The following is a 27,970-nucleotide window of genomic DNA, read 5'->3' as shown; positions in this document are numbered from 1 at the left end:
GATTTTCAGTCAGGATCAATACCACTTTTAATTTCTTTATGATGCATCAACGAACTAAGCAAAACTTTGACTTTGTAAAGAAAATGCTCTCTTCTTGTATGATCCATGGTAAGTTTGCAGCATGTAACAGTCATGGGTCCTTTCGTGTTTCAACAACGAACGGCTCAGCCTAGAAAACAAAGGACAGTGGGTCTCTTCAGTCAGTATTATGTCCTTATACAGGAAAGGCGGGTAGGAAGGTGAGTGATGCAAGATCCAAGTTATCCCCAGTTGACTATAAAACTCAACCTGGAGTCTTACTTTCCTGAACATGAACTAAACCACATACAGATATTTATTTTAACCACAAAAAAAGTGTCTTTAGGGTTTTCTAACGATCTTGAGTTAACATTATGCCAACTATTCCTCATATTTTTTGAAGGATATAATTTATTTAAAACTAATTCTTAGTACCTAGACGTTTCGAAAAGAGTCTGTCATGAGTTCCATCATGACACCTCGCTTTAGAGCTAGAAAAACGTCAAATGATACTCACTGCAGAAGCCGCAAGTCCACTTGCAAACCTCTTTGACGTAATCCAAATAGTTAGGATCAGTGCACATTCCGTTTTGTTTGTACCCTGGACAGTACTGAGGATAAACATCCTTACAATTCCCTGATCCACCTAGAGAGAAAGCAAAACGAACAGGTTCATCCCCTTCCCCTTCCCGAGCCAAAAGGCCCGCATTTCTGAAGCTCACAGCGATCGCGACTTTTATTTGTAACATGAAGCGATGGGGAGTGTTGCTACTACCCCTGAATGGAACGATAGTCCATTCCAGGGTTACGTCAAAGAATTTCACCTGGTACCCGAGATGAGAGGCATTGTGAGAGTAACGCATCTAGCCCCTGTCTGGCCCAAGAACATTGATACAGTAACTCTGGTCCGGGCTTGACCTTAGACCTCCCCGGTTTGGAATTTAAAGCGGAAAACTTTAGGCCACCACACCTCGTTAACTATTTACACATGCGCCCTGCGGGAGGCCTGAGCTTAAAAGGCTCCTAGCGTATGCGTGAGTACACGCTTTTTTGCATGTACACCTTATGGGGGCCTTATGAACTAATAGTGAGAAGCATATGGAAACTCTGTGGGAAAGGGTCAACACTTTTCACATACATTTCAAATGTTTTTCACGTGCCTTTCACCTGCATATGAAGATTAGACTGCGCTCAAGTTTAACCCTAACTAGCGCCATTGACAGGAAACGTGAGACTTTTTAGACGGTACTTGCATAAAAGTGGCCACTCTTACGATTAAGGATTCTTCCTTTCTTCGTCACATTGGTAATAATCGTATTACCTACCACAGAATCCGCAGGTAGCAGGGCAGACACTGGTCATGTAGTCGACATGAGTGGTGCACATTCCCCTTTTCTTGTAGTCGGGACAGTATTTAGGATAAACGTCTTTGCAGTTTCCGGTTGGTTGTGTGGTAGGCTTGGGAGGCTGGGGTGGCTTACTTGTACCAACAGGGGGTGGGGTAGGCGCTTGAGTTGGTCCTGCATTGAAAGATACGAAAAAGTAGCTGCATATCTTTTCGTGTTTATCTTTTTCTGGAATGTTTGTTGGCAGAAAATGAAAAAATTCATTGCGTTTGACTTTCATCAGGAGTTAATCAGGAATTCTGGGTGTAACAAAACTGAAAATATTCTTGGCTGACTCGATAAGTTTCTGATTAATTCACCTTTGCACTGAGCGCATGTTCTCTCACAATGCGCGTTCATCCATATTGGGTTCTTAGAACATTCGCCACCAGCTCCCCAGGTCTCGCACGCCACTGGGTACACATCCTGACAATCTTAAATTTAAATCGCAGGAAAGTCAACGAGGGATAAAGAAGCAGGTAAGAGAGATATTTCAGCAAAGAAAAGACCAGATTTTTGCGAGATCTCCAAAGAAGTAATCGCTTTACAAACCACGGCGAGTTCCATTAGTGTATTCTATAGTTATGTTTTCCTACGAGCTAGATATATAATGATGTTAAACAATAAACATACTGTGCTATTTTTATACCTCTCAATGTCTCCATTTCAAAGAGTCAAGTTTAGGAGAAACGTAAAACTCGTTCATTTAGTGATTACATTGAAGAAATGTAAAATGGTTTCCGTGTTTACATAGCCTGATGTAAACACGCGGGAGGTTGGGAGAACACGAGATAAGCGTAGGAAACCACGACGAGAAGCGGAGTGGTTTCCAGCTTATCGAGTTTTCCCAGCTTATCGAGGGTTACGCCGTTCCATCTATATATGTATCTTCCTTACTCTTACGTGACATCGCACTTAAATTAATTTGTAATATGAATTGAAGACTCTCAGACTTTGGCGAAGATTGTGCATATACTCAACGATAAATGATTCATGTTTAAAATCCATAAAGCTCACCAGAGGGGGGCTCTGCAAATAAATCAAACAAATGAATAAGATAATTGCGAAGAAAATAAATTAAAAAAAAGTGCAATCTTTGAATGGTCAATATTGTGACATCATACCTCCGCATGTTCTGCAGCTTTTGGCGCAATTCGTCGACATCCACATGAGATTGAGCCCGCATTCACCCGAGTTCATCCAACCTTGACAGTCGTTGTACTTATCCTCGCATTTGCATTCTTAGGGAGGAGAAACAGATTAAACAGAGAGGTAAAGTAAGCATGATTTTTACGGCCAGCGGCAAACAACAAAAAATTGAAACTCGTACAGTCTGCTTTCATCTATTTTCACTCTTTACGCAAAGTAGAGGGGAAAAGAATCGGTTAAAAGGTTGATGATCAACTCACGAGATGGATCTGGATTTCCACTTCCGGGCAAAACTGCAACAACAAAGAACGGTAGCGGTCAATGTAGCTGTGATCGAACAGCTAAATCAAGGACAAATACTTAAACTCAGCTTCTTGTTGAGTTTTAAATGAAATTAAATATGGCATGGAACAACGGATAATTGGGTCTATAAGGATAAATTATAATCTTATCTGCTCTCCTAGCCAGCCTTCATTGAGCGTTTGGTGGCACTATCAATACCAATGAGACCTCGGTTGAAACGAGAATTATGTCTTTGGGCAGTGATCCAGTTATCAATTACAACACCAATTTTTCAGAGGGACTGGTGCAACACTGATTACCTGGAAATCTCATTGGAAAACTGGGTCTTCTACAGGATTTTGCATAAAGAGGGTCTTATATTAACTTCTCAGTGCCACTTGTGTGTGTGTTGAGGGGAAGGGGGGAGGGGGTGTTTTAGAAAAATTTAACATTACTTTTTCTTGGCAAAGAGGGAGGCTAGATGTATCCTTGGATCTCATCTTGATTTATTTGCCTTGATCATGAAAATAATAATAAAGAAAATAAATTGCCAAGCAAAAATGCAAGAAACGGTAATAGCTTTAGCTTCAACCGCTCTCTAATTTACCTGTAGGAGGAAGTTGGTTTGTCTGACAACTATAAAGTTTGTTGATTTTCTGTATGTCTTGGGGACTGAACTTCCTCAGGTAAACTGGTGTCACTTCGTACGATGGATCTTTCTTAACAAGCATAGTTGGACGGCAGTAACCGTTGGTAAACGCAGAGTTCTCGTAATGCATGATGGATGTCAGATCGTACTTGAAGCCTTGGACATCTGCCTCATCAAAAGTGTACTTGCGAAAAGCGTCCTTGAAACCTTTAAGATTGAGGAGAAGATCATAGTTAATACTCAACAGCAAGATTAAAAAGGAAAAGCTGAGCAATGATTGGACTCTGACATGAAGCCACCAGAGGCTCTGCTTTTTTCAGATGATGTCATCAATCCGACAAAATTTTTTGCTCTTCTACTTTGAATTCATTGATTCTGATGAGGCACCACCATTGTTAGAACAAACAACATGTTATTCAGAGAAGATAAACAGTAAGTACTCAGAGTACATATATTCTAGGCTCAGATAAAATGAATAGATCATTACAGGGAAAACATAACAGAACATTGGCCGACGCGTCACCAGAAAATTTACCTTAGATTCCAAAATCTTTTTCGAGAAGGGATATAAAAATAATTTCTCACCGTACTGAACGTTGTCCCACAAAATGTTTACATTATCGTCACGGTCAGGCCTGTTGTGTTCGTGAAAGTAGCCGATTGCGTGACCAAACTCATGAAGAACCAGGCCAACATACTGGCAGCCATCTCCCATATTAAGGATTTGTTCCCCACCGATCGCGCCCACCATTGAGTTACATCTACAAGAGATTTACGAAAGAGAAACGTTTCCGACGATAGTTATCAACCGTTTGGCTTCGAGGGCTCGGATATCCTTCCGATATCCAGGAGTATACCAAAGATATGTCTCCCAGGCTACCTCAGGTCGTAAGCAGGCAGAGGAGCCCATCCGACATGCCATCAATCAATCAATCAATCAATCATTTATTTAAACACGTGACACCTAGGAGTACAGAAGTACTCGTTTAAACGTGTACGTGTATTTCTATCCACCCAACCCAACCCAGGGGAGGACATCCATCACACAGTAATCTCGTGCGTGGGAAATTAACGTCTCCTACCCCAAACCCTGCAGGAGACGGGACCTCCGGCTTAACGTCTTATCCGAGAAGACGAAGCAAGGTGAGTGAAGCGACTTGCTTAAGGCCACAACGTAGTGCCCCATCCAGGACTCGAACCTGGGCCGTCCGACCCAGAGTCCAGCGCTCTGACCACTGGGTCACTCACGCCTCACTATTCACTCACGCCTCACTCGATCGTGAGGAAGGATGTGAAGGGTTACACTGTTACAAGTAGTAGAGACAGACGACGTCTGAAGCTCCTTCCCACCTCCCCCTTTCACCCATCCCCACTTACCTGACAAAGAAACAAACCCTTGAAACCTCGACTACCCATCACTTAAAAGAAGCGGAGGGAAATTACTACTGATACTTATTATATGGCTGACCCCTGGAAACCAAGGTATAGCAAGTTACGTTTTTTTGATTAAGGGAGGCCAAATCAGCCTTTCTCCCGCTTGCAGTTTCCGCCTCGCTCCCACAAAGTATAACTTTTTTGCAATAATGCTTTAGCCAAATGCTTCATTGATCAGACTCATTCAGTCAAGCCCTCCAAAAACGAAAGAAAAAAGTCCTGTGGTGGCCTTGTTCCGCTCAATCGCCAAAACTCCTTCCTGTTTCTTCATGATATTCTCTGTGATATTTATACTCCTAACTGAGAGACTAAAAATAGAAAAAGGTGAAATTTGAGAAACAAACGCTGGTGTTTTCCAAACCTTATGAGAAAAAAATTGTGTCATGTTCTCAAAAAATTAAAATTCTCACTAGTCATTATGTTTAGACACCTTACCCTGATGCTGGTTTGACAATCCTGATATAATCTCTTTGGTTCGTCCTCGTCACAAATTGTAGACATGTGTATTTATGATAATCTCTGATGCCTTCCTCGATCTGGCTTTTCAGGTGATCATCTAAGACACAAAACAATAAAAGGAGGAGAAGAAGGAAAGGCAAGTTCTACATATATTTTAATGAGTGAATAAATGTCATAAACATTTAAATAGATGGATAACTGACTAACTGATGCCGAAAGATGTGCAATATTAGTTTATAATTAAACAGTGCGTAATGTTGAAAGCGCATTCTCGTTGGTTACCCAAACCCCGAACTCGTGCGGGATTTTCTCCCACAAATATTATCTTTGCAGGAAAAAAGAGTTAAAATCATCTTTTTGTGCTAAATTATTCCACTGTTTTAGTATCTACCTAAACAAATATTTACCTCCACTTCGACACCGTAGTATTTGTTAAATACCGCAGAAAGCACTGCAAGAGTCGCAATGTTTGGTTTCTTACTTACCCACGCTGGAATCAAGAATGTAAGGCACCACTCCGTTTTTCCATAGGTTCACGTTTTTCATGGCATTCCTGGTTTCTCCACGGTAAAGAGAGGCGGTTTTGCTGTCCAGCATGATATCCCCTTCGACGATATCTATGACAAAACAAAAAAGGTTTACTCCTTCAACCGAAAGAATATCAACTGATCAGTTTTTAATCTCTTAATTTAAATCAATACTCTATCAGGTTCTCTCTTTCGGGTGGTACTATACGAGGAGAACAACATCGCTTTCTTGCTGCTATACTTTTTCTTAAAAGTTGAGTCATAAAATTTTGTGTTTTATCAGATTATACCCTCCAAACAGTAACAACTGTTTTCAGGACAAAGTGTTAAAATTACTTTGTAAATTTGCATGATTTACACTTTTACACTTCTGAGAGATAAAAGATGGGTGTGTAATGCAAAGGCTGATATAACTTTAAAAATACACACTAGGCATCAAATCAAATCAAATCTTGTTACCTCCAGCCCGCAAAAATGTTCTCACTTTGAAATTCTTTGTGAATATACCGTAACCTGGTGGCCTGGGAGACTTCTCAAATCCTGTCAGCAAAGATCGAAAACGCAATTATAAGAGGAACGACGAGTAGGTATGCAATGAATCCTCTTTAAATTTGGAATGTTGCCGCATTCGCCGCACCTTTCTAGCTCAATTTTCATGCATAGTCATAAGTGACCTTAAGGCTTTGGAGTCTACTTTCAGCGGGAAGTGGGGAATTCTCTGGGGTAGGCATTAAAACTGAAGTAGGAAAATTCCGGTGAGATTAAAACCTAGAAAAGAAGTGAGGCCCTTTTTTTAAATTTGCCACGGTTAGGACATCCATTCAGTATTGCTTCATTGTCTGTTTTGAGTTTTCTTTTTATTCTCACATCGTCAGCCGCCGACGTATGCCATGTTGAACTAAAGCATCTATAGTAATTAATAAGCATTTCGAGCGAGAGTTTGGAAAGGACACTAAACTGGCAAGAACATAGAGGGTCAAACTATATCTGATTACAAAATTAATCCTACGAGGCTGATGATGATTGCAAATTGTGACCGAGTCACTCAAAACGGTGTTGGTATTACCGTCTGAGGCTTCTGGACTCCGCTGTGAGTAGGACCAGAAAGAAACTCATTAGTTGTGCTACAAATACTTATGCATCTTACCATGAGCACTAAAAACCGCCAAGACTAGGATGAGAAGTGTCTTCATCTTGATTCAATAGTCGAAGCTGTAACTGTTAACGGAAGACTATGCCTGCCTCCCTAAAGGTAAGTGGAAGGTAGAGATCACTTCTTTTATGGGGTGGTTTTCGATTGTAGCTCTTGGCCATCTGCACGTTTGTGTTAACAAAAACTATAAAGAACGTATTGAATTTGGTACATCACCTTTTATAATTCTGTATAAGTTGGTTTGTCCAGTCCGCAGCTGTGCGTATGCTCTTTGAAATTTTGTTTACTCTTGTCTCGACAACTTTTATTGTTAAAGGACAATAAATGAGACCAAAAAATTGGCACTATTTGTATAATTTCACTTATTCACGACTTTTTTCTACGTTTTCTTTAACGAAGATTGTACTTGCTTCACGATCTCTCGTTCAATCCAAGAAGGTATGCCACGCGTCATTGGTAGCTCAAGTTATAGACGCTTTTGGCGTCAAACTATCCCCTTCTCAACTCTGTGAATATCCCGCACGCAACGGTTCAAAACAGATCTCTTAAATTTCTCGGTTTCCTGCATAAAACATAAACATTAAACTCAGAGATGCTTCTGTGATTTCGTTTCAATAGTTGTAGGATCAGCTGAGTTACCGATCTATCCTCTCCGCTCATAGTGCGTTTCTTAGTATGTACAATCGGTGAACGCTGAAATAATACTGACATTGCGTTCTTTCACAGAATGAGGTGTACGGTACCAGTGTTTACTTTAACTCCATTATCAAAGTCATCAAATAAAATGTCTCATGCTAAACATGACACGGTTATATCATTTGAGGATGATGTTATTGTCACTGACATATGTTCCTATTGCAGATAGTATGGAGGCTGTCAGTCATACTCATCGGTTTAAATCTGAACCACTGAATATCCAAATTAAGTCTGCAATATCTATGGTTTGATTATAGGATATTATTACACCATTTTGAAATCACTGATGGTCCCTGTAATCTGATTGGCTCTAATTGGTGCGATTTATTCACAAATTGCACCATTTTTTGCTTTAAATCGCATCTTTTCCCCAGCCAATGAGGAGGCTACACTAAAAACAAAACAACCAATCAGACTTCAAGGCTTGTTTAAAGTAACCGATCATATTGCAGGAAGATGAAAGACATGGAGTATCATGTGGCAAATTTTGCAACTTTTGTTTCCAGAACTCTTATTTTTTCCTCCCAAAAAATGGATGAATTTAATTTCAAACCAGCTCAGTATTGTATTAATAAAATATTTGAACTGACCAAGTCCTGTATTTGGGCGATTTCAAAACGGATGTAATAAAGTGGTAATTGAACCTCGTGTTGTGCAATTTTGGTCTGAAATCATACTTGTGATTTCAAATCGAACTCGCGCTGCGCGCTCGTTCAATTTTGGAATCACGTGTATGATTTCAGCCCAAATTGCACTCCACTCAGTTCAATTACCATTATTAATACAACTAGAAAATCTAAGATCTCCACACCTTAAATCATCGGTCAGGTGATCAAGTTGACACCTCTTTCTTTTATCACAGTATACTTGTAAAGATTTCAAAATTCGTATCAGTACTCTACAAAGCCGGGCCAAGCCATTGCTTTTGCGACAGCCGTTTTGGCAATCATCGTGGAAGTTGTGATGTAAGTCCATCATGCAAACGTTGCCCCAGAATTCAGTTTTGTACGTTGCTTTGACAACAGCCGGGGTGAGCCTCGGTATTGCTCAAGAATAACTGGTGACATCAAGTTTGCTCCTTACTGCAAGAAAATTACATTTTAATTAAATGATTCGGCAAATCTATTTTTCCTTAAGAAAAGACCCCAGAAACTCACTTGAAGTTAGGGCAACATGTTAGTAGACGGAGAGAATGTTAGTTATGAACTCGTCTTCTCTTTTGGTATTTGGTCTACTTGAAAGCTGAGCGACTTTTATCATGAGGCCCTACAAAGAAGTAGGAAAGTCCGAAAGAAACAGTAAATGGCAACAAAACACACTCAGAGAGACCTAATAAAGATTGCTAGGATTTCGGTGGAGCAGCGTTCGATGATTGCTGAGTGACCATGACAAAAAGAGTACGAATCGAGTAAAAGTCGTAAAAACAAACTAAAATCAGTCAAACTGTAAACATTTCTGGTAGCCAATGAAAACGCGAAATGAACGAAGCAAAAAAGCACGAACGGGGAAATGCGACTGATCCAGTCACGATTTGTTTATGACTGGTCGAGAGGAAAGCGCGCGGGTTTCATGGGCCATTCAAAGACCAACCACAGGGGCAAATAACACAATATTCATTTGACAATCCAAAGCAATCCGCAATGGCACCAGTTTTGTCACAATTTGCTCTGCCTGCGTTATACAAAACTGGCGCCATCCTTTTTAAACTAACGGATTTAATACTGAAATCGAACGCGACTCATTCGTTCTCGTTTTCCTGCGCTTCAAGCAATTTTCTTGTTTTCACCTTGACTTCTCATTGGAAACCAGTGATATTTTCCTTTGTTCTGATTGGCCGTTGTGCTCACTTTAGCTTTGGCTAAACGACACTCAATCGAAGCGCTTCCTTAAACAAAACAATCGTAGCATCCGATTACTTCCTACACTCGACTGAAAGTAGTTCCGCATCATTTCTGATTCTCGATCGTCAACCACTCTAATAGCATACAACCGGGTCAGCCAGAGCTAAAGCGAATCGTAAAGTTATCTATCAACTTTTGTTTGTCTGGACAACCCATCAGATGCAAAAGCCACATATTTATTCACTTCCTTGGCCATCTTTAAAAGTCGGTCACACGCTTGGGACCAACCACCGATTCTCAGTATCAGTATAGATATTATATTTGTCAACAGGGCTTTCAGCGATAATGAAAATTAAACAAAACCAGGTGAAATTTCAAGGGCGGTTATTTTTCAGTAACTCCTGTATAATTCCGAATTCCCTTTGTGATCATTCACCACTTAACAAAATGAACTCTAAGAGGCTGTAAGGTGGATTCTATACGAAATGTAACATCGGGATCTCGTTTACTAATTTGTTTTGTTTGTTTTTTTATTTTAATTTAGCACACAATCTCTTAGATCTGGTTTATCAAAATGAAAATTTAATCAAATACAATCAGCCACTAAACTGCAGATTCTTGACCTAAGATCATTGGTTAAAATTGTCTAACTTTAAATTTACATGGACATCTATATTTGAAAAAGTGTGAAATGAATCAACAGCTGAGCAAAGAGGGTAATAGAAGTTAAAGTTGTCACCCTAGACATCGATCATTGCTCTGCCCCTGTCTCTGGGAGGATAAAAAGAGGATTGAGGACCTGACCCATGTATATTACAAGCGGTGATTCTCAAGAAAATCAGTTTTGTACAAAAGTTCCCTAGCGATTCCAAAATGGAGTTAAAAGCAGTCATAACCGCGTTGGCTTACAGCATATTGATATCAGGTGCCTTTCTAGGAAACTTAGTGGTGCTATTTGTTATAAAAAAGTTCCAGCATATGCACACCACGACAAACTTCCTATTGGCAAACCTGGCTGTAGCTGGTCTGTGGATAGCATTTTGGAGTGTTCCTTTTGTTATACTTAATTCCTTGACCCACGTACATGAAGAAGGAGGCCAGTTTTTGTGCAAGTTTTTGTCCATGAACAACATGAGCGGGATCTCAATTGTCGTGAGCGTGGGTACAATGACTCTCCTCGCTGTAGAGAGATATTTTGCTCTTCTTAAACCGATGAACACACAGTTAAGAATAGAGAAGAGCGCAGTATGGAAGTATGTGACGGGTCTTTGGTTATTCGCTACTCTGCTTAATATGCCTACCATTCTTTATGCTGAGTTTGACGAGGAAAGACAAAAATGCGTGTACATTTGGAACCAAACGTCATACGCTGTTACAATCGTTTTTTTCGCTGCGTTTTCCACGAGTATCATAACCTTCTGTTACGGTAAGATTTTAATAGAACTTTACATTAGCAAGACAATTTGCAACGAAGGTGTTGAGGAAGATCAGGAATCAAAGCAAAAAGTTGTGAAATTACTTCTGATCCAAGTTATTGGGTTTTTCTTATCTTACGTTCCATTCGTGGTGGTCGAATTTGTGATACCTCAGAAACGTCCCATTTTACACTACATTTGTACCTATCTTCTGTACTGTAGCTCGGCTATAAACCCGATAATCTACGCGCTTCGCTGCTCTAACTATCGCAAAGCATACAAAGAAGTCGCACTGGAGTTTAAGGAGCGAATGAAATGTTGTTCTTGTAAAGTGAGACCAGTGCAACAGAGCTTCTCTTCAAGTGGAAAAGAGTCGACACGCGCTCCAAATTATTACACTTCAGATCAAGTAATCTGATTTCTACCCCGCAAGATCAATGTTCACGTTAGGTAATGGACATGGTATTTAAATCATTTAATTGAAAAGATACCTTGTTTAATCAGGTGGAGAAAACGGTTAATTAAAGCTGTAAACAATTGTTTGGTGTATTACTGAAAAGACAGACACCGCGATGAAAGAAACGTCAAGTTTTTATTAGGTCTTTACTGAGGTGTAACGATAAAAAGAAATTGAAAAACCAGTGCATACTATTGAAATTTTGAAAATTCAGTGTCTACTTGCTAGAATAAATCGAAGTTGCTCAGTCCGTCATCTGTTTAGTAGGTTTACATATCTTCAAATAGACTCTACAGTGGTGGAAAATATGTTAGACAAACATCACTTTTGATAAATTGAAAATGGAGAAACATTTTGACTTTGCTATCAGCTGAAACATTTTAACGTCATTTAATTGAACTTGTCAACTGATCATCTGTGCTTTTTCGCAGATAACGAAACGTTTCATTTTCTTCTCTCGGAAAGGAAACCGCCTGCCACACATCCTCCTCCACGGCGGTCTTCTTTCCGGTATTTGTGAGCAAGAAAACGATAGTTGTTTGCATAAAACTATTGTTATTTTTGCCTAATGAGTAGAAAATCATCGTATTAGACTGGTAATCTGCCCTTTTCTCGATGGGATAATTTCCCTAACTTCGGCCTATCATCGGATAATTTACAATGATAAATCGCACAACAAGCTGGAATACAATAAATATGAGGCAGCCCGATAAGAATTAAACAGTGCATTGTTACGTCTTATATATGTTATGGAGTCAAGATAAGTAAAACGCTATCAAGTTATTTATTTTCCCACTTGTAAAAAATTATAAAGAAATGTGAAAAGGAACTCAGATAGAGAGGGTTTCCATATGTCCCCAGGTCTTTCCAATGCTGAGAGTCACAGGAAGGGGTACCTATGTAAAATAGATGTTGTAGGTTAAATGTTTTATCACTAAATTAAAAGTTTTGAATAAGCTAACTTTTCTGTCATTTTTAGGCAGAATGGTAAAAATTGTGGCAACGCAACACGCGTTTAACATGTGGGGTAAGGGTTCAAGCACCAACGATTTTAGTACCGCGCTAAAGCTGCAGATACTTGAGCCCTTACCAAACTTTACCAAACTTTACACAAGAAAAAGTTTATTCTTTTTTAAATCAGCTTAATTGTCTATACCAGCCCATTACCTTCAGCTTGACTTTGCTACCAAGCAGTTCTTCTGTAGACTCCATAATCGATTTGATGTATGCTGTATCCATCAAAGAAGAATTCAAAATCATTCTAGCGTTACTACTGATTACATCATCGCTCATTATGAATTTTTCTTCAAGAGCCTGCCGAAAAAAGAAGATTGTTGATTTCCAAGTCTTACCTGCCACTCTTTTGATTTCGTCCCCAGGAACTTCTAAAAGGAGTTCATCATGTATTTGTAGGAGCAATCTACACAAAACGGACACGAACCAAACTTTTGAGATATCAAAATTACTTACATAAGTCATACGAACAAGGTAGAAGTAAAAGAAGGGAAGCTTGACAAAGCAAGAACATGGACAAAAAACAAACTGACATAGACGAAATAAAACAGATGAAACAATAAAAACTCGTCAGGATTAAATAAACGTAAGCGGTAGTAGATTTTTGCGTAAAAAAAGGCTAATCATAATTAAATTTAGCTGTTGCAGAATGCAATTAAATGGAGCATGCAACATTACGTATACCTTGCGTTCACATAAGGATCCTTGCATACAGCTATCATGACTTGTATCATTGCTGCTTTACAAATGTCCGCTGCTGAACCTTCAATCAGTTTACAAAAGACACTTTAATAAACCTATCAAAAAATGAACTATTTGTGACGTGCGACTGCGAGAAAAAGTGATTTCAGTTTTGTAATACCCAAGGGGCTTATGGGAAAGGGAAAACTGAAGAGAATTTTGTGGCCAATAAGGAAACGTTTTTCTTAAAAAGACAAAAAAAACCGAAAAAAAAAGAAAAAAGAAAAAAACGGAGAAACCTTGCACGATGAAGTTAACAGCCTGCCGCTCAGCCTGTGACCGTTGAGTAAAGTCGAAGGACTTAATATGTGGCAGCCACCGTCTTCTGTTAAGAATTGTGGACACGTAACCTGAGAAAAGAAAGAAATGCTACCAGTCGTGAAGGCTGGTTTTACTTTATTTCACAAGCTATTTTATTTGATTGGTTCAGAAAACTCGCGCCATCCTCTCAACCAATCAGATTGAAAACTAAAACTAATCGCAATGCAAGTTAGTCGCACGCGTTGTCTCGCGCTACACGCAGTGTTCTTGTTTTTGTTTTGATTTCTCCATAGCTTCTTGTGATATTTTCCTTTCCTCTGATCGGCTGTTCTGATAACTTTGGTCTTTGTTTTTCAACGCTCAGTGGAAATGCGCTCTAAGCATGCATACAACAAAAGAAAGAATTCCTACTAGTCCAGGTGTAAAACACACAGCTCAGTCGTGATGGAACCTGTCACCCGATCCAAGAAAAACATGTACATTGAAATGTTGTTTAAAAATTCCTGGAGGCAGCAGGGCTGAAGAATGATTAGATGAGTGAATAAATGAATAAATGAACGACTGAAACGCAACAAACTTCCACAACATATGGCATTCCACTACCAACCTTTTCGCTGACAACTTTCGATACTGCTTCTAGTAAATTCTTTTATTCGAGGGAATCGCCCTGGTGTAACACAACATGGATAAAAATAATTCTTAGGCTATGGATGGATGACAAGCACCTACTATGAGAAATGCACGAGTGAATGGACGTTGTTTCTAAGACAGGATTTTCAAGAGACCTAGAAAGCTTTCCATAAATCCCTTTGCTTCCTCGGCGCTCACTTTGAGAGTTTGTCCAAGTTTTTCACTTCCTGTAAAACGATGAAAAAAAAAATTTACACTTCACCGCTGTTGGTCGTTCCGTTTATTTTGCATAATCCGTTTAAAATATTTTTAGGGTTATGTTATCATTATAATACAAAACTTTTCGTACCAACACCGTAGATAACAGAGTATACAATTCGCTTAGTTCTCTCTCTCTCGTGAAGTTGGATTTCTTTACAGCTTTTCCCCAACCTAAGAACAGAAGAAGGTTCGCATTGAACTGTGATTTGAACTTTTCTTTTTTTAAGTTGTTGTCAGTTAATGATCTGATCAGATTTCTCATCGAGACTTTAATGAGACCAGTGTCATTAGAAAATAATGGGACTCTGGCTGGTGCATAACGTTATTGAAATCATTTTTCTCCGGCAATAAAACCCTGATAATACCATTGTGAGGCAAGCGTCGTGAATACGTCTGCACTCTGCTTGTCATTGAATATTTGAACCAGTGAAGGATCCTCTGACAGGTGAGACAACAGGCGCAATTCAATTGATTGAAAATCTGTAAAGAATGTGAAGCAATGATTAAATCATCAGATATTTTTGCTCATTAAGTTCTCCGAGTACGCCTTAGGAATGATAAAAAATCTTATAATACTGATTGACAGTTCCAGTCTGTTTTGGAATCGTCCTAACCAACAAAAGTTTGACATAAATTAAACACCTCCCCTCTTTAGAAGAGGAAGTGAATAATTTCCTCAGGTTTTAGGTATACCTGCTGTAAGTAACAGCCAGCCTTCTCTACTTCTGTAAGCATTCCGTGCATAGATTGTCACTACCTCTTCTGGTTTACCTATAGTTAAGAATTGTGACAGAATCATCACCTCTCAGTGGCTTACTTAAAAGAAATAAAACACTTTCCCCAGACAGTAAAGATATTGTGCCCGATTGAAAAAGAAAAACCAGTAATTAACCATTTAAAAGTTCTCCGAAGGAGACGCAAACTTCAACTTTACGTCACCAAATACTTTTCGCTCCTCACCGACGATGAGCTGTTTCTTTATTCCGGAGACTTCAATTGCTTGTTTTGGGATAGACTGAAGATTCTGAAGACAAAACAAGCAAATTACACAACGCGTTCACCTAACACAAAGTATTGCATAGTTTCTGGTTCAAGAGTGAGTCATTTGGGTGATGTGACAATTAAAGATCAAGAAGGTCGTCAATTCCTAACATTTTATCATTCTTTTACATCTAAATAACCTATAACATGTCCATGAATATCAAAGATTCAGTACGAGTTATGTTCTTAGTGTTAATTGCATGGTGCTTTAAATATCATTGTTGTCTGCAGTCAAGCAATGGGTCATGCACGTGCCGTTGTTTACTGCTCTTTCGATAATGCTTTCAGAAGATTATTTACCAGGATTTGCTTCACCCTATGCATGTGCAAGGGGGCACTTACCGGATTGGCTGAGGTCAATCGCCCTGTGGCCGCCGCCGTCTGGTCCCTGGAAAAAATCGCAGAGCTCTGATTATTATCCCATTTACTACAGATGTTTAAAAGATAAAATGTTTCACTTAAATCATCACAAATTCATGCTACGACTGTACTTCTCTACAAGATAATCATGCGATTGGTTGCAAGCATACGTATTAAAAAAAACGGATAGAGCCAGAAACTGAGTGAGCATCAACAACAGCAGCCATAACCACAGTCAACTCTCCGCTAACAGACACTCTCAGGGCGAACAATTTTACTTACGTACACTTTTTTCCTCCCAGTCAAACTCTGTATATAAACAATCCCGCAGGCGTACACTCTTTCGGAAGCCGGCGCGGACACTTTTTATGGTGAAAATGTTACGCTCTCTTGTAAGCGGACACCCCGTGCATATCATTTAATTGACTTTTGACGATAAAATACGTCTTGAATTTGAAAATCAACAAAAAGGTGACCTTTGACAGAGCAACAGAACGGTTGGATCGGTTTTTTCAAATCTTCATTTTTTTGTAAGAAAGTAAGCTGTCGGTAAACGTTTGACCTTAAGAAGTGTCCTACATAACGATCTTTCGCAAGCGGACATCCACCCAATTTTTCTTTGGTGTCCACTTGTGGGAATAATTCTCGTAGGCAGACAGTTCAACTAACGGATACTCTTTCCATTCCCCGTGGGTGTTCGCGTATGAGAGAGTTGACTGTCGTTCGTTTGACATAGTTATGCCACAATGGAACAGACGAGGAAAGAAGGACCTCAAGGGCAAGCAGAAATTAGGTTATGAAAGGACACAAAAGAAAGTAAAATGCAGCAAAGCTACGGAGGAAATAATCAAAAACACAACCAACGAACATCAGAGACACTAACAAACTTACCAGTTCGTAGACAGCACTCCCTACAAAACAAAGAGGAGAGATATACAAAAACAGTAACATTGCAACAATTACCAACAAAAGGAGAAAACGTGCACTGTAAAAAATACCAGACATTGTTTATTTGTAACATTTACCTCATTAATATGGGAAAGAATTCCATCAAAGTACGTCGACTTCAATTTAGTGAGCTGTTGATGAAGAGAGACAACTGATTCAGCAGAAAACTAGTAATCGCGGCTTCATCACCTCTCTTTTCACATCTAAATGTCTTTAAATATCTAAGACTCTACGTGAGAACCCTTTATCAAGTGTATTGAACTTAGCTGCATATGGCATGCGTTTAAGGCAAACGTTAAGGAAAATGCTGTTAAACATACGTGTCTATATTGCAGGACGAGTTTTGGTAAAGGGTGGAACTCCTGTAGGTGGAGTAACTGAAAAAGGACACAGAAATAATCAAATTATTAGGTTTCAGTTGACTGATCGGCTATTCAGTTAGTTAACGGTAACAGTAAAATATAGTTCACATGAAACACCACAGATATAATCTGACAAACTTGCAGCCGTCAAATTGTACGTGGTCGATGTGTAGTCAACTATACTACTAACCACAGCTTCTGAGGTAGACTTGTAGTTTTTGATGGAAGTTCTTGCAAGCTTCTTTTTGCACTTTTGATCCAAACGCAACTCCTTGAATAACACCTTCAACAAGACCATAAAATTTCTAATAAACATGTGGTAATGACCTTGATTTACGATTTTAGGGCACCATACCTCTCTCAGCTGTTGAGGACTGTTGATCAGAAACGGGTGTCCTGCAGCCTTCCAAAAGAACAAATAATGACAATTGTTGTTATCAGTTCAAAGGCCTCCTCTTTTTCAGTCATTCAAAGCAAATAATGTGCTAACCAGGCTTAATATCAAGCAGTTGTCAAATTCTTAGCATCGCCGCCCCAAACAGTGGAAGGGAATTTTTGAAGAAATTGTTAAGGAAAAAAAAATTGGATATCTTTGAGTAGCACTTGTATAGCATCTGAGCACTATGCTACGTCGCTTGTTTGACAGCTGCTGCGAGAGGCTTTCTGTTAACTCTTTCGGGCTTCTTGTTCATACCTTATGAGCTTCTGCTTCGACCTTTTGAATTTTAATCTGTAATCATAATGGTACTAGTCAGTGAAGTTGGTGCAACATGAAGCTTACGTCCTAAAAGTCTAGATCAGGACTATGATGAATCTGAAGCATATTCACCTATTAAGAATGTGAAAGGAAGCCACTGATTTTCACCTGAGCGTGAAAAAAACAAACAAACAAACAAACAAACAGACACACAGAACACTCTTTTTTTACAATAATGTATAAAGTATCTCATATTTTTGAACGATCTGATTCAAAACCAATCTTCAATTGACCACATTTCTTTTCTCCAGATGGTAGCTTTAAGCTCTCAAAAACTCTTTTTCAGTTCCCACTGGTTCATTGAGACGTCTGGCTTGCTTTTGTTCTGAAGTCAAACCATATTTGTCGTTGTCATTAAATGCTTTGGTGTGGGTGTTAATGACACTCTAAGGCAATAATACTGAAACTATAATTTACCTTGAGAGTATTGCTCGCCTCAATCAAAACCTGAGTGTTAATGTTGATTCCTTGGGTCTCCATCACTAAATAAAAAAATAAACAAATTTAGGTTTATTATTTTAATGGTCACGAATGGTGATATTAAATGTCTTCAGGGAAAATATTCCCCAACTAGCCCTATTGAAAAGAAGAAAGGAGAGGAAACGAAACAAAAAGCTATTGGCAGTACCTGCTAACATCGAACAAATGGGCGTCTCCAGGTTGATGAACAATTCCCAAAGTGATAGTGCCTGAGAGAACAAAATTAAAGCTGTTTTCCATATAAGAGACATGTTGCTTCACTGACACCTTATTCTCTCAGTAACGTCTACCTTTTTGCAAAACAGGAAATTATACCCTTTTGTCAATTATTCTCATGACATTTCCTTTCTCCTATCTTGTTCATTCGTTTACCTTAAGCATGCTATGTTGTTTAACCATAACAGGTCCAAGCATCGCAATATCGCTACAAACCATACAATCATCTTCCTTTCCACCCTGCACATGAAAGAGCAAAACCCTCATTAGCTGGGCTGTTTATATGAAACTTTTGGTTTTCACTTTAAAAATATTATGGAATGAAAGAAAGGATTCACAATTAAAGCATTATAGACAAGGAATATATGTGATGCAGCTGTTTACCTTTGGCAGGCTCAGCTGAGCAGAGTTTAGAACTTCAGCGAAGCTCTGTGGAGGGTGGTCAGGATTAAGAAGCCAAGCTGCTATTTTTGGGTCAAAAAGACGCCATTTGAGGCACACTGAGAAAACAAAAGGAAAATAATTTATAAAGTTCTGTGTAGACATCACCAGTAATGTAATCTTTATTTTTCAATACCTATCATCTGGGTTATTTTGCTTGGTGGCTTGGTGTAAAAAATCTTAAATGAGACAAGGTAATATCACAATTCCAACGAGACTTCAAAGTTTTCTCGGGGAGCAATGGTGAAAAGCCTTGTTTAGCGCTAAAAATGTAGAGACGGGTTCACCTGTTCTGATGTCAGCATGCGCAGTCTCTATTAAATAGCGTATAATCAATTGTGCACCGTAGCAGATTTTTTTCTTCGATGACGTCATTAAGTCATGTACCACTGTCCTGTAAAAACACATGAAGGACCCTTTTTATTACAACTAAAACTGCGATTTAATCTTGCCTCCTCTTTGACAGTATAATTGCATTGCCAGAAGGGAGATCGAAGGAAGTTTTCCAATGGACTTGAAAAATCTATCGCGGAAGGGTTTGCATATTGTCGTAAGTGGACTGAACACCCGGAAAAAGGAAATATATTTTCAAAAAAATTTAATTACTTAGTTTCACCTGCACCATATTTTCATATCGCCATCCTGCGTGCACAGAGGAATCTCCACGACCATCAATCGACTTTTACGGCGCTGTACAGAGTGATCAACGATACCCGAGGTTGTTATCTCAGATATTGGTAAAGCGACAACCAAACCAGCAATCTTTAAGTTTCGCTAGCAAGGATAAATAATGAGTTGTATGAGTGACCTCAATTTCAAGTAGCTTTATGTGGTAGGAAAAACATTTGACTAACGGTGGAATTAAAAGTTTGTGTTCATTTTACCTTTTCGCCACACACGTCTTCTACTTGTTTCTTTGTTTTCTACAAAATTGAGTGAAGCAGTATAATTAGTCAACCAACACGTTTTCTTTGCATGATAGTGAAGTGAAGTATCGTTTTTCTGCTTAGTTATGACATTAAGCTTTAGGCTTTTTTCGCTCTTGGGGTGTGAGCATAAACTTTCGCTTGCTTTAACGCACTCTTAAGCACAATTATAATCACAACATGAAAGTTATCCAAAAACAGCACTCTATAAAACGTCTTTGGCAAGCCTTAAGAACCCAGAATTTTATGACCAGGTTTTCACTCTATATACCCTCAGTTCAAGGCTCGACTGGTCCAGAACGTAATCCGATTACACAAAGATCGATCACCCACTTGATGTTTCCTTGATCTTAGCAGTGACGACCCGTCTTCATAAATTAAGGTGCAAGCAACTTCTTCTGCTGATTCAAGGCATTGTCGGAATTCCTCTCTTTGTGTTGGATTCATCGTTGAGACTGTAACAACACTTGTTTGATCCTCCCAGGAGGCATCTGCTGGGGAAAATGTACGTTATGCCATGCCGTTGTTGAATTGATAGTGTTGATCTAAGAGGTCTAAGATTCAATTCAACATGATCTGAGCTCAGAAAAACATTCGAAAAAATGTTAATCTAGAGTGAACCTCTTACAGTTATAAATCCTATTAGGCATATTCACTCTTTTGGAGCATTTAAGTTTAATTTTTTTCTTTGCTATTTCAATTCACTTCCTGGGTTAGTTTACCTCTGTTTGCATTGGCTGGTTTAACTTTCACGGCCTCCTTTACTTGCAAAGTTTTCCTTTCTTTGAAGTAGTTTGTAATAAGACTTTGTTGTGCCTTCCTTTTATTTTTATGCTCGTTTCCACTCTCAGAATTGACATTTTTCTCCTTTGGAGAAGAACAACCTTCGATTGGAAAAAATATATATATTTGGTACCATGCATTTTAGAAGAGCTATCAGCTTTTACAGGGGTTGCTAGAAGTGTTAACATGAGGCAGGAGACTGGGCAGATTTTTCTAGCCAAAAAAGTTGAAAACAATTTTTTTTTGTAACTGACTAACCCCGTTAGTCTCATTGGGTAATGGTAGCTGATGAAAACATCACTTTACCTGTTTTTCCGGCAAAGGAAAGCAATTCTTCTTCCCTACAATTAAATTAACACAATTATTTTATCAAGTAAAAATGTCTTAGTCAATCTTGAAAATCATCTTAACCACACTCTTGTAGGTGAAGTTCCAATGGCAATGCCTAAATATACGTTTGTTTGTTTATCTAGAAGTACGATTCAGGTGGAGTGAGATTTCAAAGTCTAACCGCTCAAAACATAAACTTGACAAAACAACGACAGCAGTCATAAAACAACAATAACAACAACAATAATAGCAATAACAACAAAAGCACGACAAACAATAACAACAACCACAACGTACGTTTATAGCAATAACTATGAGAACAACTGGACAAGCTACCAGGAAAATTATTTATAGATTTGATAATACCTTTGTAGTCCCTCATTTGTCTGTAGTCTTTGTTGTATACCACAAGATGGGGCCAAACTGAACTCCAGTAAGTCATTCTGATTTGTCAAATAGTCCTCCTTGCGTTCAACAGACGGTAACTCGGGTGGTTTTTTATGGTAATATTCCGAAGCTAAAACAGAAGTCAAGTAGGAAAATTTATTTGGTACAAAACGTAACTTACCGCGCATCTAATACTCCATTTTTGCGTGAACATCTCAAGAAATGATTTGCGATTATAGTTTGACCCTCTTGGCATGGCGTTACTCTGGATATAATTTTTAATTTCGAACTACAAGCACTAGATGGCTTACCTTGTTTTGGCGCACAAGAATGGCTAATAGCTCCTTGTCTCGTCCCATAAAGTTGTCTTATTGCTCGAATGACTCTTTGTCCTGGTTCTGAGAACAAAATTGGATTTTTATATTCCCGAGGATTTTCTTGAATTTCTTCCCAAGATATGCGTTCAGCATGCATTTGCCTCCTTGATAGGTAATTTGTCGCTTGTAACGTTGATGGGTATTGTTCATCAAAGTGTTGTTGAAACCCTTGATTTAAAAAGGAGCTGTCTTGAAGAAGCGAAACTCCTCCTCGCCTTTTAACTGGCCCGTTCATCTCTTGAAATTAGCGAACCTTTGAGTGAGTTTTTTAACAGAAATTTGTGAGAACTTCTCCTCTCGGAATTAAATAATTCGTGTCGCTAACAACCATAGCATGCCAAAAATCTTTCAAAAACGATCTAAGCTCTTCGGTCTTGGTATTTCCAATTAAGAAAACACTAGGATTCACTATGAATTCCTCTTTTGATACAATGTAACAAAAGTTTGACCAAAAATTACCGTGGCCTTGGAGAGCCGACAAGTTTTGCGGCGGGTGGGCAACTTTTGCCGCCAAAACTACAACGTTCGAAGAACGGGAGACTGGGGAGTATGATCAATATTTTTTTCAAGTAGGGGTGGGAGGGGCGTTTGAGATTCTTCGTGTGCGACTACCTGTTCCTGAGTGATGTTTTTATTACTCATTGAAATTACCGGAAAGGCTATTGACGTTCTTCCACAGATAACTAAAATCCCGAAATTTAAGAGGTTCTTTCAATAGTTGCCAGGCGAAGCTTGGCGACGTTTGCCTCCGCCTGTTCGACTATCATTACTTCATTAACAGGAGCCTATCACATAATGGGCTCCTGCGTCAATAAATGTCCGCAAAATGACATCGATCGCAAAATAATTAAAGAACGCATTCGAGTGTGATTATTTAAGGATCCAATAAGGCGTCTGTTTAAAACATCGGACTTATAAAGACTACAAGATGCGAAAAATTTTTGAATTTCCATGAAGGAAGAACATTTATACTTCTCAATTCATTTATATTTCTTTGCGTATCACTTATTCGGAGAACGGGAGACTGGGCACTCTGATCATTATTTTTTTTTTTCAAGTAGGGGTGGGAGGGCGATTGAGATTCTTCCTGTGCGACAACCATGCCCCACAGCTATATTTTTATTACTCATTGAAATGACCGGAAAGGCCATTGTAAAGGACTTCAGTCTCGACTGTTCTATTTCATGTTACAAATAATAGAGGCAGCATGTATGACAAATTGACAATATCATGTGCTTCTCGAATGATATCTTATGACTGGGGCCAGCTTCTAGCTCCGCATTGGCCTTCCGCATTCTTTGCTTCCCTTCAGGCTGTTCCTTCAACAAATTTGATACAATATTTTCTTGTAGGTCAACTTTATTTCTTTGATTAAGATAAACGTTTGATATGCAATAAACTCAAGGAAGAAAATTTATGTTATGTTTAACGTAATTATTCTGAAATTTTTCCACGAACGAGGGTCTGCTCGCTGTCTAAATTAATTAAAAGGGTCGTTTCCTTGCGTTTTCGGAAGCAAATACTCGTTAAAATGTCTAAGATGAGTGCAAATGTCTTGCGAATGTACCGGCTGCACGCTGATAATTTGAATATACCGGCTAAACAAACAGCAATCGGTGCGGATTACTCCCACCGCTTCGACATGGTAAACTCCTCTCCTTCTGAATAGATAACTTCGCTTTAAAATTTTGATGGTAATGTCAAGAAATATAAATCATGGCTCCTTCAGGGTTACTAAAATTCAACTCAGCCCTGCAAAATTTTTGTGGCCTGAGTGTATGAATAATTGCAGTTCATGTAAAAACAAACGACAATAAAAGTTTGTAAACTGAAAAAATTCAGGGACGAAAACCTTGGTCAACAGATTGACATTTACGGGATTACCTTTGTCATGAGCTTGTTTGATCTGGTTTTTTTCCGTCTTGTGATGTCCGTAATGTGCGATGTTTTGATATTCCTCTAGTCCATAATAATTTACAGAACTATCTAGACGTTCCTGATTGTTAAACACAGATAATTGAAATCCCAAAATTTATTGTTGCTAGGCGAAGCTCATCGACGTTTGCCTCCGACTGTTCGACAATTATTTCGTAAATAAATGTCCCCTGAATGACATCCAATAGCATTACATGTATTGGCTTTCAGGATTGCAAAACAATTAAAGAACGCTATCGTGTAATTTTCTAAGGATCCAAAAAGGTGTTTGTTAAAAATATTGGACTTGCAAAGACTACACGATGCTTAAAAATATTGAATTACCATGAAAGAAAACCACATGTTTATACTCATCAATTCATATTCCTTTACATATGTCACCAATTAAATTCCACTTAGCCAATCAGAGCTCGTTATTACAATAGCCATTGTTATTAACCAAGTTCACTTGCGCGCGTGGCAACAGACGCGGCAATGGCAACGGCCATAAACAACTTGCTTGATGAAAACGAAGAGAGATGGGGTTTGTGGTTTGACCGGATTTATTTGCTGTGATTACTTGCGTTTGAAATAGAGGAGACTTTCAAGATGGTCAAGACACTTTGTATTTGTCAGATTTGTACGTGTGGGTAAGTGAAATATTTCTAAATTTTCATTTCCTATTCATTATCGATGATTCTGTTTTGCCCATTGCTTTCAATCATCGCGGCGTGTTTTCAATGACTTTTGGTTTTACGAACATGAGGAGATGTCTATAATCGTAGCGTTTAACAGAATTATTTAGGAAATTAGAGGGAAGGTTTATTTTCATTTTTTTAATATTTAGGAGGCATCGATGCGCCCACAGACCCGAAGCAAAGACTCCAGTTCATCCATGTCGATTTACAGAGTATCAAGATCGCTACAAGAGACATCCTCTCGACCGCAGATTGCCGTTCAAACCAGAATACACGGTCAAAAACTCGTCCCAGCCGATGGACGAAAAAACAAATTATTCGACTGATTATGTCCCACATTCGTATGCTCCTCCGACAAAACGCGAAAAGGCCCCGTACATAAGGCCGCAAGGGCAGATGGCTGGTGAAAGCAGCTACAAACATGACTATCCCGGAACCGTGGTCCCTCCCGCTACATCTGCCAAGCCACTAGCAACGTTTCATGCTCATGAGAGTCCGTTTGACGGCAGTACAGTCCATCAAGATACTTACAGGCCTTGGGATTTGAGGCTGTGCAAGATGGAAAGTATGAAACCAGATGCCATGCCAGCGGCTCGAGATGGCAAAATGAATGGTAAAACCATCTTTCAAACCGACTACCCTGGATACTATTTGGGAAGACGTCCGCAGATCCGGCCGCCAGACTCAGAAATCCGCGTGAATAAGGGTCCTATGGAGAGTGACACAACTACTAGGCTTGATTACACTAGAAAACAGGTTCTCCCAGCTGAATCAGCCAAACCTGTTGAGAAACGCCCCACTACCAGCCAACCTTTCAAAGGAAATACCACATTTATGGATGATTTTGCCTACAGAGGTGGCAGGCCTGCTTCTAGTTTCAAGCCAATTCAGGATGTCATCAAGTCAAATAAGCCATTTGAAGGAGACACTACCACAGGTGTGACCTATAGGCGCTGGGCGATTCCCAAGCGAGAAGTACGAGCAAAGGAAGCCTACAGACCACCAACAGCCAAGTTTTTAACCAACACCACTTTTCAGCATGATTACCCAAAGTGGGACATACCACCAGCTGAAAGTGCCAAACCTCCAGTCACATCATTTGCATCTGGCAAGCCTTTTGAGGATAGTACAACACATAAAGATGCATTCAAGGCATGGGAATTACAAGGAACTCAAAGGAGTGGCCGACCCGATGAATACAGACCACCATCTGGGAAATTCCATGGTGAATCCACAATGCGAAGTCACTATAGAGGGCAGTATGTACCTCCAGCCAAACCTGCCCGTCACGATGCCCACAGGCCAATGAGTGGGGAGATGACAATGAATACAACCTACAAAGACACCTTCACCGGTGAACGACCTCATAGTTGTCCTGCACAGGGAATCCAGCAGTGGCAACCAGGCCCACAGAGAGGGTACTTCTACAGTCATGATAATCGGGGTCACAGTTACTATATGCCACTTTCTGAAACTGTGCAACCCCTTACTTTAACAGCTTAGATTTGTACCACCAGCCAAAACTGAATTCAATTTTCATGTGATCAAAATTGTTCTTTATTCTGTCTGTTGCTGTTTTTTTATTTTTTTTTTTTTTTTCGGTCAACAAGTGAACTTCTGTAGGATTTGCTGTTGGTTCAAATTATTTAATTAAGAAAAATAAATTTCTAAGATGTAAGTAAATGTATGGTGCAAGAAAAGCAAAATCATGGAATATCTTTCACATAGCACTTACAATATTTTAATGTGAATTTTTTTCTTTAATTATAAACTGCTTTCATAGCAGCTTAGCAGTAGAAAAACATAAAATTTGAATTATAATTTAACGTTGCCACAAAATGACACCCTTACTGTTTAATCCAAGCACCTAAATATTCCAAAAAAAATTATGTGAACACTGTATGTTAAATTTGTTGCCAAGGGAAACAAAGTGGTGATATGAAACACAGCTGAATCTTTGTATTTGCTTTCAGCTGTTCAGGTAATGGAGGCCCTATAATTGTTTTTATGTAAATGAGCTTTCTCATTTCCTAGAAATTTTCAATTTGAAGGTTCAGTGGTGTCAGTTAGTGTTTGCACTGACTGTGCATGCAACAGTGTTGATGCCAGTAGATAAATACTACATGTAGAAGTCTTTCAAGTATAACAAAGTCTCAATCTGTACTGAGGTTTTCTAGTTTGTGGCTATATTCCCCACTCTAATCTGTATATTACTATTAGATTTTTAATTTAATGTTTTAAGTTTCCTCTAACAGTATAAGGTAATAGTTTAGTGACACTTGCTTATAACGTTTTCATTTTCATGGGCATAAAATGACCTTATTATCAAAAAAAAAATACATACATTACTTGTTCCTGGACTTTAAGTGCCATTAGGATCATTTTATCTTAAAACTCCATGATCTATTACCTGACTCATTAGCAAGAGCTTTTTTCTTATTCAAGCCATGCTCTTTTACAATAATACAATAATTGTAGTTACTTGATTTAATAGAAGTATCTCTTCAGACTCATCAGATGTTACACAGAGAAAAATTTCCATGCTGGTCACCTGCAAATATTTTTTTGCAAAAAAATATGCAGTTCTGCATACTACATCCCTAAAAGGCAGATTTTGCAATGATCATGAAAGTGAACTGATGTTTTCCAAGGAAATATTTGGGATTTGAAGTTTGAAAAATTGGATATATAATGTATGCAGGTGACCCATCCATCATTGTGTAATAAGAAGTTAGGCACTTTTTTTTTGTCCAGTGATCAAGATAAATATTCTCCTTGCTGTTTCAAGTACTCACTTTTACTTGTCTTACAAGACTTCAGTGGTATTTGTCGTATCGGAACATGTTAAAGTCTGATTGTTTCCTTAATTCATGTTATTCCTACCTGTCCTAGGAGAAAACAGCTGATGATCAATTTGTATTTTGTGGAAAATAGTTTAATTGGCTTTGAGTGAAAATAGGATTTTGATATGACGAAAAGCTGTTCATGTGACAACTGGGAGAATTACATTGCACAACTAGATTAATTAAGTTGTTTTTTGTTAAGATCTAAGACTATCCATTTTACACCTAAAAATGTAATCTATTAATTAAAGTATGGTGTAAATAGTTGTGCTCTCATTTTGTTATTAGTTGACAAAGATGTTTGGTCAGGTTTGTGCCACTGGGGAACCAACCACAATTGAGATGATGCATTCCATCGATGACCAGCAATGGTATAGGTTGGCTCTCTACAGCCACATACTAGTAACAGATTATGGGTATAGTTTTGACAAGAACAGTCCTTCAAGAAAATGGAAAAAGTATCATCTCAAGAGACATTGCACATTCATGCCAGTTGCAATGAAAAACCATTCATAAGCACTGTTGCTTAGGAGACAGCTGCTGACTTCCTAGACTATTAGATTTGCAGTTCAATTGTAACTCTTGATATCTCAAAACTCTAATGAATGGAAAAGAAAATTGTACAAATCCATTTTATTTTTTGATCAGTCGAATAAAAAATGCCCTTAAGAAGTCCAATTTCTTGCTGTTTTGGGAAGACAGTTCTGAACTGTGAACAAATTATTTGGACCCTAA

At 38.8% G+C, this 27,970-nt stretch overlaps 4 protein-coding genes and 1 long non-coding RNA gene across 5 annotated transcripts; 2 read left to right on the top strand and 3 right to left on the bottom strand.

Annotated features, from left to right (window-relative positions):
* Window positions 1-2: 2 nt before the first annotated feature.
* Window positions 3-7,200, bottom strand: LOC113670093 (zinc metalloproteinase nas-6). The gene is made up of 13 exons (XM_027186182.2): window positions 7,051-7,200; window positions 6,363-6,443; window positions 5,862-5,993; window positions 5,353-5,473; window positions 4,069-4,244; window positions 3,442-3,690; window positions 2,813-2,845; window positions 2,528-2,644; window positions 2,421-2,432; window positions 1,724-1,837; window positions 1,344-1,538; window positions 536-664; window positions 3-169 (listed from the first exon to the last, which is right to left on the bottom strand). The coding sequence occupies exons 1-13, from the start codon at window positions 7,094-7,096 to the stop codon at window positions 165-167; spliced, it is 1,410 nt and encodes a 469-aa protein (XP_027041983.2). The 5' UTR covers window positions 7,097-7,200; the 3' UTR covers window positions 3-164.
* Window positions 7,201-10,466: 3,266 nt separating this feature from the next.
* LOC113669992 (somatostatin receptor type 4) lies at window positions 10,467-11,426 on the top strand. The gene has a single exon (XM_027186073.2). It carries the CDS (start codon window positions 10,467-10,469, stop codon window positions 11,424-11,426), a length of 960 nt encoding a protein of 319 aa, XP_027041874.2.
* Window positions 11,427-11,581: 155 nt separating this feature from the next.
* Window positions 11,582-22,271, bottom strand: LOC113670070 (DNA polymerase nu). The gene is made up of 30 exons (XM_089196179.1): window positions 21,715-22,271; window positions 21,383-21,533; window positions 20,993-21,027; window positions 20,626-20,787; window positions 20,237-20,397; window positions 19,862-19,900; window positions 19,594-19,751; window positions 19,265-19,371; window positions 18,921-19,036; window positions 18,693-18,776; window positions 18,469-18,529; window positions 18,258-18,322; window positions 17,778-17,813; window positions 17,439-17,486; window positions 17,274-17,366; window positions 17,042-17,098; window positions 16,799-16,852; window positions 16,665-16,684; window positions 15,756-15,801; window positions 15,333-15,396; window positions 15,066-15,143; window positions 14,738-14,852; window positions 14,461-14,543; window positions 14,267-14,338; window positions 14,089-14,148; window positions 13,460-13,570; window positions 13,164-13,242; window positions 12,818-12,885; window positions 12,633-12,694; window positions 11,582-12,361 (listed from the first exon to the last, which is right to left on the bottom strand). The coding sequence occupies exons 1-30, from the start codon at window positions 22,013-22,015 to the stop codon at window positions 12,296-12,298; spliced, it is 2,652 nt and encodes an 883-aa protein (XP_089052305.1). The 5' UTR covers window positions 22,016-22,271; the 3' UTR covers window positions 11,582-12,295.
* Window positions 22,272-22,745: 474 nt separating this feature from the next.
* On the bottom strand, window positions 22,746-23,872 carry LOC149050979 (uncharacterized). Its single transcript, XR_016183619.1, has 2 exons — window positions 23,665-23,872; window positions 22,746-23,099 (listed from the first exon to the last, which is right to left on the bottom strand). It is a non-coding gene; the product is annotated as an uncharacterized LOC149050979 (long non-coding RNA).
* A 284-nt stretch (window positions 23,873-24,156) lies between these two features.
* Window positions 24,157-27,904, top strand: LOC113670092 (stabilizer of axonemal microtubules 1). Its single transcript, XM_027186181.2, has 2 exons — window positions 24,157-24,344; window positions 24,542-27,904. Exons 1-2 carry the CDS (start codon window positions 24,304-24,306, stop codon window positions 25,893-25,895), a joined length of 1,395 nt encoding a protein of 464 aa, XP_027041982.1. The 5' UTR covers window positions 24,157-24,303; the 3' UTR covers window positions 25,896-27,904.
* The last annotated feature ends 66 nt before the right edge of the window (window positions 27,905-27,970 follow it).

The sequence above is a fragment of the Pocillopora damicornis genome, chromosome 2 (assembly GCF_964200805.1).
Source record: "Pocillopora damicornis chromosome 2, jaPocDami1.2, whole genome shotgun sequence".
Lineage (NCBI taxonomy): Eukaryota > Metazoa > Cnidaria > Anthozoa > Scleractinia > Pocilloporidae > Pocillopora > Pocillopora damicornis.
The sequence above is the reverse complement of the archived record's forward strand: the minus strand, read 5'-3'. Positions and strand labels throughout refer to the sequence as shown.

Bases quoted from the DNA above. Each gene is read 5' to 3' on its own strand.
- LOC113670093 (XM_027186182.2), bottom strand. From the start codon at position 7,096: ATGAAGACACTTCTCATCCTAGTCTTGGCGGTTTTTAGTGCTCATG. The intron at 4,245-5,352 runs GTAAGGTGTCTA...AATCTCTTGTAG, and splicing joins ATTGTCAAACCAGCATCAGG to ATGTAACTCAATGGTGGGCG. The intron at 2,846-3,441 runs GTAAATTAGAGA...TTGTTGTTGCAG, and splicing joins AAACCAACTTCCTCCTACAG to TTTTGCCCGGAAGTGGAAAT.
- LOC113669992 (XM_027186073.2), top strand. From the start codon at position 10,467: ATGGAGTTAAAAGCAGTCATAACCGCGTTGGCTTACAGCATATTGATA.
- LOC113670070 (XM_089196179.1), bottom strand. From the start codon at position 22,015: ATGAACGGGCCAGTTAAAAGGCGAGGAGGAGTTTCGCTTCTTCAAGAC. The intron at 15,397-15,755 runs GTAAGTGCCCCC...TTTTGTCTTCAG, and splicing joins GATTGACCTCAGCCAATCCG to AATCTTCAGTCTATCCCAAA. The intron at 12,695-12,817 runs GTAAGACTTGGA...TGATGGATACAG, and splicing joins CGAAATCAAAAGAGTGGCAG to CATACATCAAATCGATTATG.
- LOC113670092 (XM_027186181.2), top strand. From the start codon at position 24,304: ATGGTCAAGACACTTTGTATTTGTCAGATTTGTACGTGTGG. The intron at 24,345-24,541 runs GTAAGTGAAATA...TTTAATATTTAG, and splicing joins TGTCAGATTTGTACGTGTGG to GAGGCATCGATGCGCCCACA.